The sequence below is a fragment of the Kwoniella pini genome, chromosome 11 (genome assembly GCF_000512605.2).
Source record: "Kwoniella pini CBS 10737 chromosome 11, complete sequence".
Taxonomy (NCBI): Eukaryota; Fungi; Basidiomycota; class Tremellomycetes; order Tremellales; family Cryptococcaceae; genus Kwoniella; species Kwoniella pini.
Genome location: NC_091726.1, coordinates 1345982 through 1365523, shown reverse-complemented (window position 1 = coordinate 1365523; position 19542 = coordinate 1345982). Strand labels below are relative to the sequence as shown.

General features: G+C 40.3%; 8 protein-coding genes across 8 annotated transcripts; 5 read left to right on the top strand and 3 right to left on the bottom strand.

Annotated features, from left to right (window-relative positions):
- Positions 1–351: 351 nt before the first annotated feature.
- On the top strand, positions 352–2976 carry I206_107873 (uncharacterized protein; the record flags this gene model as incomplete). Its single annotated transcript, XM_019157915.1, has 6 exons — positions 352–777; positions 877–1000; positions 1055–1254; positions 1311–1510; positions 1595–2798; positions 2878–2976. 6 exons carry the CDS (start codon positions 352–354, stop codon positions 2974–2976), a joined length of 2253 nt encoding a protein of 750 aa, XP_019009555.1.
- Positions 2977–3542: 566 nt separating this feature from the next.
- On the top strand, positions 3543–4203 carry I206_107872 (uncharacterized protein; the record flags this gene model as incomplete). The annotated part of the gene is made up of 3 exons (XM_019157914.1): positions 3543–3764; positions 3850–3914; positions 3993–4203. The coding sequence occupies 3 exons, from the start codon at positions 3543–3545 to the stop codon at positions 4201–4203; spliced, it is 498 nt and encodes a 165-aa protein (XP_019009554.1).
- A 428-nt stretch (positions 4204–4631) lies between these two features.
- On the bottom strand, positions 4632–6102 carry I206_107871 (uncharacterized protein; the record flags this gene model as incomplete). The annotated part of the gene is made up of 4 exons (XM_019157913.1): positions 4632–4677; positions 4739–5159; positions 5220–5417; positions 5472–6102. The coding sequence occupies 4 exons, from the start codon at positions 6100–6102 to the stop codon at positions 4632–4634; spliced, it is 1296 nt and encodes a 431-aa protein (XP_019009553.1).
- Positions 6103–7759: 1657 nt separating this feature from the next.
- Positions 7760–9412, bottom strand: I206_107870 (uncharacterized protein; the record flags this gene model as incomplete). The annotated part of the gene is made up of 2 exons (XM_019157912.1): positions 7760–8847; positions 8932–9412. 2 exons carry the CDS (start codon positions 9410–9412, stop codon positions 7760–7762), a joined length of 1569 nt encoding a protein of 522 aa, XP_019009552.1.
- Positions 9413–10217: 805 nt separating this feature from the next.
- I206_107869 (uncharacterized protein) lies at positions 10218–10825 on the top strand (the record flags this gene model as incomplete). Its single annotated transcript, XM_019157911.1, has 2 exons — positions 10218–10430; positions 10499–10825. The coding sequence occupies 2 exons, from the start codon at positions 10218–10220 to the stop codon at positions 10823–10825; spliced, it is 540 nt and encodes a 179-aa protein (XP_019009551.1).
- A 171-nt stretch (positions 10826–10996) lies between these two features.
- On the bottom strand, positions 10997–11785 carry I206_107868 (uncharacterized protein; the record flags this gene model as incomplete). Its single annotated transcript, XM_019157910.1, has 1 exon — positions 10997–11785. One exon carries the CDS (start codon positions 11783–11785, stop codon positions 10997–10999), a length of 789 nt encoding a protein of 262 aa, XP_019009550.1.
- A 1093-nt stretch (positions 11786–12878) lies between these two features.
- Positions 12879–15080, top strand: I206_107867 (uncharacterized protein; the record flags this gene model as incomplete). The annotated part of the gene is made up of 9 exons (XM_019157909.1): positions 12879–13016; positions 13078–13206; positions 13272–13444; positions 13509–13560; positions 13625–14123; positions 14173–14504; positions 14573–14703; positions 14774–14915; positions 14979–15080. The coding sequence occupies 9 exons, from the start codon at positions 12879–12881 to the stop codon at positions 15078–15080; spliced, it is 1698 nt and encodes a 565-aa protein (XP_019009549.1).
- Positions 15081–15316: 236 nt separating this feature from the next.
- Positions 15317–19223, top strand: I206_107866 (uncharacterized protein; the record flags this gene model as incomplete). Its single annotated transcript, XM_070203616.1, has 11 exons — positions 15317–15743; positions 15858–17284; positions 17341–17445; positions 17510–17839; positions 17893–17976; positions 18029–18430; positions 18518–18700; positions 18760–18801; positions 18874–18983; positions 19049–19124; positions 19203–19223. 11 exons carry the CDS (start codon positions 15317–15319, stop codon positions 19221–19223), a joined length of 3207 nt encoding a protein of 1068 aa, XP_070059717.1.
- Positions 19224–19542: the final 319 nt, after the last annotated feature.

Here is a 19542-nt window from a genome sequence, read left to right as displayed (position 1 = left end):
CTGATTTATATACGAGATTGGACATGTATTCGTATGCATCTATGTTCTGTAACTCGCAACTGTCGACGATATGTTCTTCACATATAAAGGTAAAACATCCTCATCCCAAGTAATCGGAGCCACGTGGTTTTACGCCACTGTACGACGCGGCTGGTTTTTGAAAGTGGTTGAAGCGTAAACAATGTTGAACGATTTACAATTCAACATTCCTCAATAATCATACTTCACGTCAAGTACCGATATACATGACAACCTGAGAGTACTCAGAATATATATATTGATCTTACAAAATATCGAGAAGGAAGGGCACTCATGCACTCAGCCAAGACCCGGATCTAAAATCACTTCAACATGTTACGTCCTCAAGGGCATCGTAAATCTCAATCTACTTCAGCGTTATCTTTCTTGGCTAATCAAGATCGTTCATCGAGTTCTTCAAATACATCTGATCAATCTTCTTCACGTCACAATAAGGCTCAAGATGAGACAAAGGGGACATATAGATCAAGACAATCACTCTTACCTTCTGTAAGGGAATCGGAATCATCAGCAGCCTCTATGACGATCTTACCTCGTATCACAGCTTCAAGGAGATCGTCTCAGATAAGTTTAGTGATGGATGATGATTTAACAAAGAAATCGAGTGGACAATCACAACGATCAAATAGAAGTAAAAGTCATTCTGCCGCTGAGGTATCAAGGAGAGAAAAATCGACAACAGAAGCGATGAAGAGGGAAAAGTCAATTGAGAATGGGTTGGAAAGTTGGTTAAGTGATGTGAGTTCATGTTGTATGCTTACTTGATATAGTATATTCTTGAACACTTTAGATTACATCGTAAGCTGATATATGCGATTTTTGTCCAACACCAAATAGTTGAAATCTCTACGTAGTTCAGCAAGACGACGATTGTCAGCTTTAAAACATTTGGAGAAACGATTAGTAGAAATTTGTCTTGGTCAATCTCAGTCGGAAATAGGGGATTTACTGTCCAGACAAAGTATGTCATTCATCATCTGATTTCAGCCTTATAGCTAATATGTGATCTACCTAGTCCACAACATCCTGCTATCTCTCCTCACAAGATATACGTCAACTCTATCCCAACGATCCTCACATACCTCTTTGCCAGCTAAAGACGAAGTGGCATATGCCCTGATACCCGAGATAGAAACCATCGCTAGTATACTACAAGGTCTATGTTGTCTCAGTCGAACCTGTAAGGAAACAATGGGAGAAGGATGGGTGATGGAGGTGAGATGACTGATTTGACAAATCGTTGGCGATGCTGATCATCCATCCAATCATAGATGTTCATCGACCTTTTGCTATTGCTACGGTCCCAGCCTCCCCTCACCGACAATTCAAAAGCTATAGCATATACGATTTTAGAATTGCTTTTCTGTGTCTTGGTCGATTCGCCTAAGAACGCTCGGACATATGAGAAGTTGGGTGGACTGGAAGCTGTCGTCAGGGTGTTGAAAGGGACTGGAGTGACTAAAGATGTCAGGTGAGTACGAGCCCGGGCTGTAACATCCATATGCTTTCGATCTCGCTCCAAGCCACCGCGGATTACTGAGAACTCTTGCTTTAGGATGAAATGTATCGAATTTCTATACTTCTACTTACTTCCCGAACAGAACGACTCTCAACGAGTGGTGTCCTGTGCTTCTTCCTCTTCTTCCTCATCTACCGAATCCACTTTATTCCCTCCTTCTCCACTATCTACATCTCAAGCCTTCATGGAGCCACCCAGCATCAGCCACACTGGACGCATATCCCCTGGCCATCCAAGGGAACTAGCAGATATCGATATGCCTTTCGTACCTATGACACCTAGAAAAGCACCACAACCCAATCTAGGCTACTTGACTCCGGCGACCCGCAAGTCGTCCGTGTGTATATCCAACTCTTCAACACCTAGTCTTCCGACCGTTCCTGCCTCACCTCGTATGCCTATCTCCCAAAGCACTACGTCAAGAGGATTAGCAGCTATGTTAGATGAGATGGACGATTCGACTTGCCCTACACCTCGGTCGAGTAGATCTAGTAGAGCTACGAGTGATGATGAGAAAAGTGGTGTGGGGTTGGGCTTGGGTTTACCTAAGATCAGTAGTGGTTTAGTGAGATCTAACACAACTCAGAGGTATCTATCCAGTATGGCTGCTGGTAAAGAAAGCACGGCCTTCATCGATCCGTTCAACCTGTCCTCGACTTCGGAGAGATCTCATTCCGGCTCATCAGGTTCATCAACCGTTGTTCCTACCACAGCTTCCAGGTCTATCTCACGATCTAGTACTCAGCCTTCCTTGACAATTACAGACTCGAACGGTCTACCTAGATCTCCTAGTACCACATCCACTATTGGAATACCAAGAAGAACAAGCGTTAGGAGAGTTAGTAAAAGTCCTTTAATCCACTCAAGTCTACCTGAGTCGCCGGAGAAGCAATCCCCTCGATCGCCCAAGATTAGGCACTCTAGAACACAATCACATCTTTCAGGTCTTAATGGGATGCGGAAATCATCAATACCACCTGTCCCGCCACTCCCTATGAGCAATGAACAAACGACTCGAACACCATCAAACAAATCTCGTGCTTTCCCAGCTGAATTGACTAGAGGTATACCTCCGTCAGCATCTTCGCCTTCCTTGGCGGGAGGTATGACTCCTCTGGGTGCAAGTAAGAGGGTAATCAGTGATAAGAAGAACTTACAGTCTAGTACCAGGAAAGATCGATCAATAGAAGAGAAAAAGAAGTTGAAAGATGTCAAATCAGTCGAAGAGAAGAAGGAGATGGTGAGTGTTTGCTTTGAATCGTATCATTGCCATGGTATCTACTGTCCAGGATACATCGATTGCTGACAGGGTGTGATAGCTTGGAATGTGGTTAGGCAATGTAGATCAGCTTGTTCAAGGTGTCGAAAAGGTCAGTTTCTGGGGATCTATAGGGAATGGGGCGCGGGCGGGAAGGTAGTCAAGCCGATATCAGCCATTGTGACTCCATTCATTCTATAACATAATATATTTCCTATCTTGAGCTCGACAGCTCGTGTATATATGTAATCTGCATTAAGGATACGACTGGTGAATGTGGTACAGCTGCATGAAACAGTTGATATTGTGACATTATGCGTAATCTTTACGTCGTCTTATTGGAACAAAAGTCTCAAAATATAACTTATCAATAAGGCCTCACGATATGAGCCATTTAAACGATTCGCTATTATTCTTTGACCTCAAAAATCACATCTATTGTGCGAGGAAAGGAGTTGGCTCTAGATGGCTCGATCACTTCTGATCAATTGAGACAAATCTTCAGCCAATCAGATTGAAGGATGTATTTGGAAATGCATACCAAGGGTTTTCTTGGTCGGTTTATTGGAATATACGAGATACATACATGAAATATGTATATATATATATATAGAGGCATACTAATCAATCGGGTGTATGATCTACAAAGTACTACTGCAATTTGAGTAAGAGTAAAATCTCTATTAACTGTACAATCACCCGTCAAAAGATATTAAATCATTTAACATGGATATGGGTTCTGGTGATAACAATTCTCATTCATGTAAAATATCAATGTTATGGAATTGGTATACAATTGATTCATGTTTTTTATCTTCAACATGGCATATTAAAACAAAAGGTGAATTTGTAGGAAGTATTATTGGAATTTTCTTTTTATGTATTTCTATTGAATTTATTAGAAGAATTTCAAGGGAATATGATAAAAAATTAATTAAAATTGCTAAAGTTAGTAAAAGTTTTTCTTTTTTTTCTTTCTAATTTCAAAAATGAAGATATAATTTGTATAGACTCATCGCTTTTCTTTCTTTAGGCTGAAATTGTACTTTCCACTTTACCTGATATTCCAACAGATCAAATCAGTTCATCCTCTTATAAGTAAGTCATTTTCACATGTTTACAAATTTATCTTGAATGAAAATTCATTTGAAACAATGCTGATTCATTTTGTTCTAGCTTCAGACCTACATGGATCCAACAAATAATTAGAGGAATAGCATATGGCTCTCAATTCACGGCTGCTTTCTTAGTCATGTTATTTGGAATGTACTTTAATGGTTATATTTTGTTCGCTATTTTCTTAGGCCAAACAGTTGGTTATATCGTATTTGGAAGAGATACTTGTACGACTTCAATTGACCATATTGTATCTGGTACTTGTTGTTGAATATAAGATCATCACTCGATGTTAAAGATTTACATCAGACACGCACAACGTCTACTCTATACTCGTATGTCTAGATATGCATTTGATGTATATTCTCTGTTAGTAACAGGTTTTGTTCGTTGTGAGGGCAACTGTCATTATCGATACTGCAGTCTTTGCGGCATCCTTGTGCTAATGAATCGAGTTCATAGAAATGCATATCATTCCAGACAATATGCTTTCCTACAACCACTACTTTAACCCCTTGTAAGCCATGGAATCACTACCAAGCGAAAAACAAACATGACACAAGTAAACATCAAGCTAATATACCTACGCCGACCTGATCCTCAAGCGACGACGCAAGGTAATATCCGATTGATGACCACTCGCATTCGAATACAATTCCTACCGGAAGAATCATATAGCTATCCGCGTAAGAAAATACCTTAATGGTATTGCTTGATTGCTTCGAGGTAGGTTGAACCGGATTCACTACGATCAACAGAATTAGTATCAGTAACAAAGGCGCAAACTAAAAAAACACCCGACTCACCTCAATGCACCATTGGACCACATTGGCCAGACATCACCCAAACCTTCACCGTTGGAGTAAGCGTAAGCGTGTACTCTTGTGTCATTCTCGAAGAGTGGCACGATTTCTTTGATGAAAGAATTGATTGCATCTTGGTTGTCACAAGGTACGAAACCAGTAGAATCGTCTACACAGGCAAACTCAGTGACCCAAATGGGTTTACCGAAAGTGTTATAGTAATAGTCGATGTCGGCGTTAACACCTTCCATACTGTTCTTATTGATGTGGATGTTGGTTATATCCCATGGAACGGTGATTTGAGATTGGAACGAGGACAAGTAACCGGTGTATTGATCGGCAGCTTGATGACACATTGATGGAGAAAGTAATGTTGATCCCTGGGCTTTCCATTTACCGATCAAAGCGTTCCACAAAGCGGCGGCTGTAGTCGAGCAGATCAATTAGTATTGTCGACGCGAATCGCCGCGAAAATACTACTCACCAGCTCCCACTGCGATGTTGGAACTACCATAAGTTGAACAATCAGGCTCCTCGAAGCCCATGATGTATTGAGGTGCGGTGGTGATAGCTTTGAACACGGCCAATCGGGAAGCGTCAGCCGCATCGACGTCACCGTCACCCCAAAGCATTGGAACAGCTATAGGTGTACCAGAGTGACCTGAAGGGTTGGCGGACCAGTCTGTATAAGGGGTTGTATCAGCGTGAATCTTTCGAAGAATGACATTCGACTCACCATACCACCATCCAATATGCGCTTCGACTGCATCATAAGCGTCTCCACCGGCAATACCAGCTTTGATTCCATTGGGAGTGTAATTTCCGTTGTTGGAGGTAGAAGTAGCAGCCGAGGTTGAAGCAGCAGCGGCAGCGGATGTGCTGGTAGCGGAAGCTTGTGATTCAGCTGCTTCAGAAGTCTGTGTTTGATAATTATTCTGATTATTATTTTGATTCTGGTTTGAGTCTTGAGTTTGAGTTTGACTTACTTGAGAAGGATTTGAGTAATTCTCAGCTGCTTCAAGAGCAGTAGAAGAGGTAGTAGCAGCGGCAGCAGCTTCATACGATGAAGTGGTGGTAGCAGCAGCTTCAGTGACAGAAGCAGTGGTAGCAGCAGTAGCTTTGGCTCTACATGTTGAACCTCTTTTCCTGACTACTTTTCGCTTGGGTTTGGTTTCCAAGGCTCGAGGATGACCAGCCGCGATCGATGCTGCTCGTCGATGAGCTTCTCGTGAGTCAATGGCAGTGGCGAGTCGTTCGACGGCTCGAGCGTGGTCAACAGCCTTGGCAGCATGTCGCCTGTGAGGGTTGGCAGAGACAGCTTGAGTGGCGAGGAGGGCGAGGATAGGGAGAAGTGTTGATAATTGCATTTTGGTGGGTATGTTGATTTGTTGATTTTATTGTCGAAGTGAAGTTGCTGCAGATGTTGTTCGATGAGGTTGAAAGAGTGTCTGCGTTTTGAAATGAGTGTCTTTGCGAGAGTAGGTGGACTAAAGATATCGAGTCGGGTATATATAGGTTGCAGAGGTGTGGAGATGTGACAACGAGAATGAGTATATCGGTAAGATAGATCGTGTATAAGTCGAGGTTGAGGTTGATTAATATTTAAGATAGATTCTCGTCAGCTTCTATGTTTTTATTTTTATATTTATGTTATATCGTTCAATCCCTCTATCCGCAGTCTCGACCTTTCCTTATTTCCCCCGTTTTTTGATATAACTGATTATTATTCTAAATCCTGTTGGAGGTCTGTGTGCAATGCGCAGACCCTTCCTGTCTTTATATTCCGATAACTTTCAAACGAGTGTGTATAAGTTCAATGATGAACAAATGAAGCAATTTTGTGAGGAAGATTAAACCTGAGAGGAATTTGGCATAGCCAGTGATGATAATCTAAAGTGCATATCGCAAAGACGAGGCCACAATATAAATCAAGGAGTAAAGTGTACAAAGGAAAGAGAGTATGATGGTATGATCAAAGGACTCTTGGGTCAGAGTGATACACAGACACTCTATACTGAGGCGTTTCCAGACCACAGCAAGAAAGGAAAGGAACGCGTAACGACTCACGATAAGCTTCAAGCTATTGTTGATGTCGAGGCGAATACGAAAGAAAAACCTGTTTCTTCTAATTGTTGTCGATGTCGATGTCGATGTCGATGTCGGTGGTGGTGGTGATAATGAACAAAAGAAAGAGAAAAGAGATATAAATGTAATGTAATGTAGGATCTTTGTTATTGTTATATGTGTTTTTTATTTTTAATTGTATAAATTCCAGGGGATGTCAAGGGCGTCACGCCAAATAAACCAAGCGCGTCGCCTCTTTTTGTTTGAGGAGGTTTTGTTTTGATTTCTCAGTTCTTTAGTGTCCCTGAATATCTTTGCTCGGAATAACTTCTCTGATATAACCCTTTTAATCGAAATAAAGTATCAGGGGTCTAAAAAAAAGTTCTGGAATCTGGTATAAAAGTTCCTTATAATCGAGACATCCTGAAACGTGATTGATGAAACCAAAATCCTTATTATACTGCTGCGATACAGAGTACGGTTGAGATTGAGATTGATTATCTCTTTATTTCCGATTAAATACCTTTACCGAAAATCGCTTCGATCAACTCCTCGAATATGGAGCAAATGGATCATCTTATCGATGACTAAAGTCTGGATAAGCCAATTGCAAGGGTGGGATTCAGGTAATCAAGCTTAATCAAAGGTAGGGTACATAGAAATCATTGCCGAGGCCTTCGAGAGTACCTCGATAGATATTCATGTAGAAAATACACGACATAATGCATAAGTACAAGGTACAACCCCTTTTTGATGATACACACAGATGATAAAGATGATTTTGATGATGTAAATAATGAGATGCCCCCGTCCTTCGCGTTATCCTTCGACTAGTAAAGAGCTTCAATTCCAGCCCATCATTAATTTTCCAATGTTCCACCCTTTTATATACCAGATCCGCTTCCGTCAGACCCTATTTTCACAATGTCCATCTTCATTATAGTCCAGACCAAGACTACTCTACTCGTCCACTCCGAAACCCCATACATCCTCTTCACCACCATAACCCCATTCTTCTTCTTCCTCGTCATCATCTTCTCCCGTACCAGCACCATCTTCATCATGTTGTAATTTCCGCACTACGAGCGCCTCTACACAAATCATCTCTTCAATTTGAGCTTGTTCGGGACTATCTTCAGCTGTGGTACTTTTGTTCTCGGTTAAGCCTTGATCATCGACCAATTTATCAAGAGTGGAAACGAAAGTCTCAGCGCTAGTTGAAAGAGGTGAATGCATTTCGGGGTCTTCAGGTATAGATCGAACATCCGCGAATGAAAGGGATAAATTGTCCAAGGGTATATGTAATAAGTCATCCAAAAACGATTTATCCGTTGAAGTTGAAGGCGTCGCCAAGCGAAGAGACGAAGGGCGTATAGGTTGATGGGGTGATGTAAATTGAGAAAGCTCTACCGCCTTATTTGAATGACTAATATCGGTCATCTCATTCCACATAGGATTCGTACCGTCACCTCTTAACAAGTCTAGTCGTCTCGCTTCAGATCTAACGGCGGATTTTCGTCTCTTATTGTCTGCTTTTTTACTTGTATAACTAGATCTCCTATTCTGGTCTCTGCCAGGCGACGACGAGTTGAAACCTGATGAGTATTGAGAATTGTCGTTGGTTGTATTGATCCCATCTCTCTCCTCGTGATCTGGTTCAATGCAGAAGAATGTATCATCTGGATCCAATCGATTCTCTTTATCCTCGATATAACCGTTATCATCGAACTCCTCCTCGCTATCACTTGGAGTAGATAGATCTAACGGGTCAAAGATCATTTTCTTCGGTCTCGTTCCGCCGTACATGCCTGGATCCCTGGGAGTATAAGATTTCCTGCGTCGGCCTTGTACTTTCTTCTTATCATCATTCTTACATATCGGTTTGGCGCCGTTTAAATTCACCGATTTAGGCAATATGGTAGCTTTAGGATGCAATACTATCTCTTTAAGTATAATAACAGTTGCTCCGACTTCCGAAGCCATCAATTCCAGAGTGCGTAAGGAAGCATCCATCTGAGATCTAGGTAAACCAATAACCGTGCCGTCATCTAATAAGAACAGTTAATATAATCAGTACAACTCTTTCTTACAGAGGAAATTATACCATCTTTTAACAAGGAATATCAACTTACCAGCTAATCCTAATTCATAAATCGCTTCATTCCTACCTTGCTTTAATCTCCACATTAATTGAGTAATTAACCTTTCAAACCTTTCTGAAGTGGGATCTATTAATTTCAACTTATATTCAATATATCCTGCTTTATCTCTTTCAGCTGCTAATTTAGTTGTTTTATATCTTTCATCAATCAATTTATGTCTTGATACATCAGATTGAGGATGAGAAAGCTTTTCTTCCCATTCCCTTAAAGCCTGCGAAGATGATATCAAAGGTGGCGTGTTAAGTGCGTCAGAAGATGGTGTACATGCTTCAGCCACAGATACTGTAGATGAAGATGCTCTGCGTGAGTGATAAGGTGGAAGAGAAGTTGTCGATAGTGAATGAGCAATTTCGTGCCATGGTGATGGTCTTCTAGGTATATCAGTAGGTAGAACTTTAGGGGAAGGTACGGTTGGTAGTATGTTCTCTGACACAAGAGCTATCGGTGACATTGTAAGAGAGATAGTCAGGCTGAACTTCGTGGCACTGATAGCAATAAAGATCGAAGATTATGTTTAGTCTGGTTTAGTGAGATTATGATATATGGGCGAGGTGATGGCGTGTTGGTATTTGGTTCCTACAGCGTATGATCATCGTGTCTTGCTGGACGGAGTATGGGGAATCGTTAATTTGAGAGGTAGATTGCGTCAAAGCATTCTCGGCAGTCGTCTAATGGTCAAAGATAACTCTGTAAGCAATGATGATTCGAGCTTTGAGCAACATATAGGATGATTTCGTTGTAATGTAGATCTCTTCTCCTTACATCGCAACTCCGACTCGATCTTGTTTTGCCCCTTTGTCCCAACTTGATTACGTAACCACTGTGGGCTCATATTGGCTAATTGTGCCGCCCTCACGGTTGCGCGAGACAATCTGGGCTCGGACATGATCTGCTATTCGGTGAGGACTCGACAGATAGCTGAAGACTCGGTCCTGCTGGGGAGCTCGGAACCGAACGAGATAGGGTATATTTTCGGTTTTGTTTTTATCGGTGGTGAAGATGTAGATAACCGCACATTTGCTCGGTGTTATTGAACCGTGCCTGATGCCGTTGCCGCTAAATGAACGTCACCTCGGCTCGGCGAGTTTGATTCCCAGTTTATGGCATATACTCCCACGTCCATAAGATCCCACTTCCCGTCAAGCGGTATATATATATAGCAGCTGTTCCCAAGGTTATATTCGTGGTATCAAGTCCAACAACAATATCCTCCAAAACTCACTGCATGATTATCTGACCTCAACATAATTCACAAGATGACATCTTTCACCAACGCTATCACTTCACTTCCTGCACCATCAATCACACTAGCTCTTGGTGGATTAACCACTGCATATGTATTCTTTTCAAATCTTGGTGATTATCAAAGAGGGATTATTCCATATTTAAATGGAAGAATGGTAGGACCTATCAATATAAGTGATAAAGAAAGAGCGAAATTATGGAGATCTTATTTTAAACCTGCTGCTGTAAGTTATTTTTCCCTCAAATTGTAATGAAGATCGTATAAATAATTAATTGTGAAAACTTTTTTTAGACATGGGTAGTAGGTTCTTCATTAATTTCATCATTATTATCATTTATAACTTCATATCTTCATCCATCACCTTTAATTTCAAAAATTACACTTATTTCAGGTATTCAATCTTTATTAATTTTACCAATTACTGCGATATCAGGATTATTACCTATTAATTCTAGACTTCTTGAATTGGCTGAAAACGAAAATGTTATTTCAAAAAAGGAAGATGAAGCTAAAGAACTTATTCAAGCTTGGGAAGTTAAACATCTTAGAAGGTTGTTCGTTTATGCTGCTGCTTGTCTTTCAACTTTGATTGCTATCGTGCTTGATGGAAGGGTATAGTCGTTATTAGAGGTATCTTTGAGTGGGAGTTCGTACATAAAGAGATGAACCAGTGTAATTTGATAGTCTTGACTTCAATCAGGTTGAATATGTTACATGTATTATATATCATATATTACAAGAGCGTGTCTAGCTTCTAGCCATACACTATGATTAATATCGAACTAAAAACTAAGATATCGGACAAACACCTTTTTTACTTGCCCTTTCTTTTCCTCTACTTTCAATCGATTGAGCCATATTATCACCTTGTTCAGTATTTAAAGATTTAAATCCTTGTATAACTCCATTCCAATCACCATCATTACTTTCTTGACTTAATTTAAATCTACCTTCAATCCTTTCAATTTTAATTTCAATACCAATTATAGATTTTTTTAATAAATTAATATAATTTATAGGTGCATCAGAAACTTTCCAAGGTTTTTGTTCTTTTTTGATGTTATTATTTTGTTGAATAAAATTATTTTCATTTTCTAAAGTTAATTGTTCAATTTGATTTTGTAAAAAATTAGAAGTTTCATGATTATCTTTATAATAAATTTTTGCTTTTCCATAAATTTGTACAGAAGAATAATTCCAAGTTGGTACAACTTTACCATTTTTTGGTTTTGTTTCTAAATAAAATTTTGGTGTTAAATATGAATTATTTAAAGAATTAAATAAAATTAAAACTTCTTCTTCTAATTCATTTGAATTTGAATTAATTGAATTAATTGAATCTAAATTTTCAATAATTGATTTTGATTGTGGATTTGCTTTTGCAATATGTCCTTTTAATATACCTTTATCATTTTCATCATTTAAATCTTTACAAAGTATAAATGGTATATGAGTAGTTTGTAATTTTGAATATTTTGAATTAGGTATTGAAGTTGTAAATAAACCTAAAGGATTTTCACGAATAAATTCATGTAAAATTGGTATATCAAGTTCAGCGTGAATTGGACGAATGTACATTTTAATTCGATATATAGATATAGATAGTAATTGGAATTGTAACAGATAGAATATGGGAAAGATGGTTGTGACCGATTATATCTTTGTAAGTCTCTCAATTTGAGTGGACAATTAATTGAATATCATCTCAAATCGAGTCCTGGTCATTTGGCTCATTTAGCCGAATAACCAAATAAGCGCATCCGATATCGGATATGAGCGGTATCCTCTTGACTTTCCTTTAAGCGTCAAAAGGATCTTGACAAAATTACTCGTAGTTGTCTGGTTGGTCAGTCTCATATGTACGCAAGAAAGTACATGAGAACGTCGAACGTTGCAAATGACTAGATCTCTTTGCAATCATCTCCAAAGAATATAAATTGTCGTTTAAAAAGGTGAACAGAGTACCTTTGCGGCTGTGTAGATCTATGAAAGGGATCATTCATCTCCTTATCATTAAACACCCTGTTCACACAATTGTTTTTCCAAATTAGTACTCATCGAGTACTCAGTGCTTCTATCTTGACTTCTAGAAGCCCATGATGACTAGTGTGAAATTCGCCTAAGTAAAAGCGCCTATTTACAATTCAAAGCGCCAATTTAAGCATTGAATCCCTGATTCATTATTATTGTTTTTCTCATTATATCTCTGTTCATTACCGTTTTTCCTCTCTGATCAGAGATCTTGTTTTGAACCTTATTTTATATTTTATCAGATCTGAGGGCGTCTCTTTTTTATTTATATGAATTATTTTAAAGAAAAGAAACAATTGAGCACGCGGAGCATGTATATGAAAAGATTTAATTTGCTGAAAATGGGCGAGGTAGATCATGAAAATGGGTATCATCTTGTCTCGTCGACATCGATATCATCATCAATGTATAATGTTTTCAAAAGAGAGAAATTAAAAGGAAATGATCAATTGATGATCACTTGATTTGATTACTTGAGACAAATCTCGGCGATTTCGTTATCAGATAAAGTTGTTTCAGACTATATACCAAAGCAATAAAGATACTTGAATACTCGGCGCTTGTGATTTTAATGAAACAATCACAATAATCAGCGGTAATTTATTACACCTTACCTTTCACTCTTTTCTTTAATAGCAGGATGGAAGGTCCAACATTAGGTCAACCATGGGCACAATATGGATTAACTGCTACTGGAAAACAAAAACGTAAAAGAGTTAGATCTGTAATGGGATGTTTGACTTGTAGAAAACGTAGAGTTAAATGTGATGAGAAAAGAGTGAGTCTCATTGAACTTCTTTCATAGATCTAAATCTTATCCCCTTTTCTTTGATTTATAGCCAAAATGTAGTAATTGCGCAAGACATCCATTGAGAGTATGTGAATACGAATATGATTCGAATGAATTTAATCTTGGACCTATTGAAGAGCAAGATCAATTAGATGCTGCTAGTACAATGAGTTTTGATGTGAGCATAATGAGTTTATATTATGATCATTTGACAATACTTACTCATCAGTTTTACTTAAATAGACAACATTCCATGATTCATCGTCTTTCGCCTCAAGCTCTAAATTGACTCTAGATGAATTCTTACCATCCTCTACCAGTTTGTATCTTCCTTCGCCGGACTATGAGAAAATGTTAAATGATAGAAGGGTTATAGAAGGAATGACGGCTGAACTACAGTCACTACGAGCTATGGAGTGAGTCAAGCATCATATACCGGTTGATGAGCTGGATTTAAGCTGATTCGAAGTATACCTATAGCTCGATGCTCCTATCTGACCCACCTGTCATACCTGATATCATGCAGCAGAAGGTAAATACTATAAGTGGCATCATATTGAGATTGACATAATATTGACTCTCAATCCTTGATGTAGACCCCTGTACCGAAACAACATCGATTCACTTCTTTTCGAGCATTTCATTCCGCTCTTGTTCGAAGATGTTTTTCATCATCAGAAGATCCACGTAATCGACTTTCATTAAGCGTAGCTAGCGCAACACTTCCTCCAAATTTGAGTAATGGAATAAGTCTAGGTCCGCAATCCCTTCCAACAGATATAAGTCACTTACATCGACCAGATATATTCAAAGAATACGTAAAGAGTGTTAGGGATAAATCAAATACACTTATGGTTGGTAAATTGGGTTCAATAGCTTTTACTTTACTCATGTGTGAAATTATGGATCCTTCACCTAAATCATGGAGAGAACAATTTAAATCTTTAATTGGTAAATGTATAGAAAGAGGTGGACCAGGTTGGATGATTGGTTTAACTGCACCTATACAAGGTTATAAAGGAGGTCAAATAGAAAATAAACAACCTTTATCTATGGCTTTATATCTTGAAATGTCTGCTATGATTGAAATTTATGGTGAGTTAGCCCTCTTACCTGATAGTACTCAAATTGACTACTTCCGCAGCATGCTTAACAAGTGGATCAATTCCACAATTGACCAACCAAGATGCGTCGTCGAAAACCCCTTGGATACTCCTATCGAAAGTTTATCAAGCAAAAGTTTCATTTTCTTTACCTGATACTATTGAAACTATTTTTGGTATACCTCGAATCCTCATACCTACCTTCTCGCAAGTGACAACTTTGGTCGCTAAACGTAATATGCAAATTGTCGATGATACAAGTTTAAAAGAACATTTAGACTTTGAAGTGAATACTATGAGGATGGAATTGGAACACCTTTGGCCTGCTAGATTAGCCAATAGGCGAGATGAAAGGAGATTACAATATGGTGGAGTGAGTTTCCGCTTGGCTTTCTTTTGAACATGAAACATCATCAAAAACTGACACGATCTATGATACAGCGGCTTTGGCGATTAGCTATACTCATTCTTCTCCTTCAAGAAGCGCAATATTACTCAACATCATCGATAGAATTGATTACCTATGTCAATTCGTTCTTTGATTTGTGTCAAGAAGCTCTGAATGATATAGGGTATATTATCTTTTCTCGTAGTAATTTCGCGAGATCTCCGCTGATATACCATTGAAATGCTGATATTTAGTCACTTGTCTGGATGGTTATGGCCTATTTTACTCTCATCCTGCGCATCATGTAATCATTCTCAACGAGAAGGGTTTTTAAGATTATTACCTTATGCCAAAGCACCTATTGGAAATACAGATAATTCGGAACATGCCCATAAGGTATGTTATATTGCTATTATCTCACAAGGAATGATTTGAGCTAATTTTGAAATGGCACGATAGCTTCTGACTATGGTGTGGTTTTATCAAGATACGGGTAACTGTAGATTTCATTTGAGAGAAGCATTACGTATAGACAATACATTGGATTTCTTGATCTTGTAGTTTTGGTATAGATATACATGCATAAAATGATAAGAGAGTTGTTTTACGTAAATAATTATGATAAAGTGGAGGTGATACTGAACAATGCGCGTTAAAAAGAAAACAAAAAGGACGCGGTAGATTATAGATGGTAGATGCGTTTATTGAACTATGCATTATTAGTACCATATCAAAATAAAAATTCATCTTGCTCTTGGCCAGCTAAACAAGATAAGATCAAGCATCTTGCAGATATCATGTCAGCCTTATCTGATTCGCAAGGATCAGAAGCATTTAGCATGAAAACGATGGATGGAAAACCAGAAAATCAACAAACGGTTGAAGAATTTGACAATCAGCCTGAATACCTTGCTGATGAGACGGCAGAAGAGCTGCAAGACGATAGACCTCCTAAAGGACAGAATCATCAGGAGTTGGGATCATCTGACAATGCTGAGAAGCCACAATTAGCAGATCAAGTGGATCATCAGACGAATGGAAAGGACAAGTTGAACGACGAAGAGGCCAATGCGCAGAATCCACTTAGTCCGGTTCCAGTAGGCGAGAGATCAAATGTACAAGAAGATATTAACGGAGAGAAAAAGGAGGATCAGTCGGTGGTTGAGCAAGTCAAGGAAGCTGCCAGTGGAGTCAAAAAAGTATTGAAAAGCGGAGTGTTCGGTGGTGAGTTAGACCAAATTCACCATCAGCGTCACAACTGTCCAAATGTCGCAATCTCCAGCGGCCCAATACTGCATAGCCGCTTAGTAGTAGCTGATATGACTTTGCCTCTTATAGTAGGCTCACCGAAACCCTCACCAAAGGCTACCCCTTCGACAGCCTCCACGACCACTCGACACATCGCTACGGCAAGGCAATCTCTCGCACCTAAACCAGGCGTCAAACCTACTTCATCCGTTACTCGTCCCACAGCATTATCAAGTACCAGAACATCTACCTCTGCCACCGTCGGAAAACCTACACACGTTTCTCGCCCATCTCAACCTTCTCGACCTGGACTCAGTGATATCACTCGTCCGACCGCTTCGTCCACTGCAGCTACGACTACTAGACCACGTGCAGCCACAGGAGCGTCAGACCGAACCACTTCATCGTCCGCCGCTCGACCTACTAGACTTACCGAAAGCTCAATTGCGAAACCTAGACCATCAGTGAAACCACCCGTACCAACAGCAAGTTCCGCTGCTAGAATCACTAGACCAACTGCTTCTTCCTCTAGCACAGCCCCTTCCAAGCCTGATCCATCAAAACCCAGTAATACCGCTCCTTCTGCTAAATTGAGTTCAGTCACTCCGTCTACCATCAATGGTATCGCTAAGCCAAGAAGTACAGTCGGTTTGGCAAGCTCAACCTCAAGATTATCTGCTAGACCTACTGTCGGAAGAGCAAGTATAGCCCCTCCTTCTACTAGGAGCGGTACGGGCGCCGTAGCTCAGAAGGGCAGAGCGGGAAGTGGACCTAGCGCAATAGCGGGGAATTCATTGACACCTGATAGGTCAAAAGAAATAAGTGAGCTCAAAGGAAAGCTGGAGGAAGTGGAGAAGAGGTCGGCTGCGGATAAAGAGGAATATGCGAGAAAAGTTGATGAGTGGAACAAGGAGAAAATCTCATTAGAACAAAATCATGCCGCTGCGATCAGCGAGCTACGAGATCAGGTTGACAATGCTACTTCTCAAGCTGGAATTGAAATCGACGAAAGAATCAGCGCACTTAGGGAATCACATATGGCCGAACTCGAAGCTAGTGAAGAACAACGAAAGATAGATGTGAAGGGATTGGAAGCTCGACTGGATAGCCTGTCTACCGAGAAAGATCAGCTCAATTCGCAACTTACATCGCTACAATCGGAACTAATCTCTGCCCAGTCGTCTAACGCAGAGCTCAACACCAACCTCACTTCAATCCAAGAAGAACTCTCATCCCTTCGTACGGCTCATGAGGAGTCTACCGCATCCCTCAATCAACTGTCCGATGTTAAATCTAGTCTTGAAGCCAGAGTGTTAGAGCTGGAGAAGATCAAAGAGAAGCACGAAGCTGAATTAGCTGAAGGTGCCGAAGAGGCTGAAAGATCACTCGTCGGTGCGACGGGCTTAGAAGGTCAGATCAAGGGTCTTCAGGATGAAATTGAGGAATTGAAACGTGATGCAGTGAAGTCAAGGGAAACTGTAAAAGATAATGAGGATCAGTGGATAGCTGATAAGGAAGTAAGTCAAATGACTCCGAACTGTAAGAAATCGATGACTCATGCCTCCCATTGCAGGCACTATTGAAACAGCTTGAAGGTCATAAAGCCACGGCACAGGAACACTCTGACGCTCTAAATAGAGTCAACGCTGAACATGCAGTGGTACAGGAGCAGCTAAAAGTGAGTTCGAATCGAACAAAGACGCTATGAATGTATCAGCTGATCGGCTTACTAATTTGTATAGAACCTTCAAACCACTCATGAACAACTATCATCGACCCATGCGGATTTACTAGAGACTTCAGCCAAACACCCCCAAGACCTTGCCGAGCTTGAAGCTAAGCTTAAAGATGCCAACGAGCAGCATGAGGTTTTGCTAAAGGAGGCTACTCTTACTTCCGAAAGAAAGATGTCCGAGCTGGAAGGTAAACTCGCTGGGGTGACCTTGGAAAAGGAGAAAGCCGAGAAGGATTTAGACGAAGTGCATGGTAAGCTCACACAAGTAGAAGAGGAACTTGGTCAACTGGCGGAACTCCGAAGAAATATGGAGGAGAAGGAAAACAGCTTAAACGACGTGAGCTCAAGTTACCGATTGAAAGGTGATTGCGGCTGACGCGGCCGAGGTAGATCATCGCTAAGCTTGAAGAAGAGAAAGAGAAAGATAAAGCCGAGTTCGAAGAGAAATACAAAAAAGCATTTGACGAGGCAAAGGTAAGGATATCATTTGCTCTTGCTTGTCAAGCTGATTCTGGTTGAGATTTAGGCCGCCGCGAATGAATCTCATCATGCTGAACTGACTACGATCCGTGAAGATCTCGCTTCGACTCGAGAGAGTTTAATCAAAGCGCATGAAGTCGAGATTGAAGCTCTCAAGTCATCCCATGCGATCTCACTATCTGACTTGCAGGCTGACCAGCTCAAATCCAGTCAAACATTACAAGATTCACTTTTGTCCGCTCAAAAACAAGCTGTGGAAAATGAGGCTTCTCTTAACGAGTTGAAGGAGGTCAATGAACACTTGAGAAATGAAGTAACTCGTCTTATTGGAGAGATTGAGCAGATCGGTAAATCAGATAATAAAGGTACTGCGGACCTTGAGAGTGAATTGAAGAAAGTCAAAGGGGAGTTACAAGGTGTCAAAGATGAGCTGGACGGTGCGAAAGAGGTGAGTACGACGCGATCCCTTATCAGATGAGGAGGAAGGTTTGAATTGGTGTGCAACCTTGGGACAAATGCTAATTCACATTTGTAGATAGCTGAAATGAACAAATCACACTTCGAAGCTTCCTTGGCCGCGATACAGGAACAACATACGAATGATGAAAGAGTATCAGCAGAGCAGAGAGTCAAGGAGGCTCAAGAGGATGAAGGGAAGTATGTGAGAGAGATTAATGAGTTGAGGGAGAATTACAAGAAAATTGAGATCCAATTACAAGTGAGTTGTATTCTGATTACTTGTTATCTCTCCATTACTCAGTATGTGGCTTTTATCAGGATGAGAAGGTTGAGAAGAATAACCTCCTGACTAAACTTACTGTGAGTCTTTCCATCTATACCTTCTCTACACATGCATCTAAGTATCGTTGACATGCTTAATATCGATATTAGGATACCGTCAAAACACCACCCACATCGCCTAGACCACACGCCGAGCCTTATTCTCCAGCTTTGACTAAACATCACGAAGCTCATAATGCTAAAGTCGTAGACTTGGAGAAGTGAGTCGCGATCTCTATTCGATCAAACACAAGGAATGCGTCGAGCTAATATACGTCCGACGTAGTGAGATCAGAAGACTTCAGCAGGAATTGAGCGAAGCGAAGAGGGTTACAGAGCATACATCGAGCGAAGATGCTATCGTGAGTTTATCTCCCTACAGGGGATCGGTTAAGTATTGCGGACTGGATAATCTGCTAATACCGTCTTATACGCGTCAGGACGAAACGGAAACTTTCTAGTACGGTCATTGCTGGATCTTAGTTCCCACTGCTGACTATAGGCGCTACGGAATGATACCCTATGGACACTCTTGTATATATGTTATTTTGGCGCATCTGCATTGACGAACTAGACTCTTTGATCAATATAAACTCAACTTAATTACCATGCATTGTTTATACTCACTCATGAATATCTTGTTACGGAATGGTGATGAGATGAGAGGTATTTACCGGAATCCAGGGAAGCAAGTGAAATAAGGTACACAACGTCATTCAATTGATATTCGCTTGAGATCGATGCGAACAACAGAGGGGGGGAAGTAACATCATATCTCAT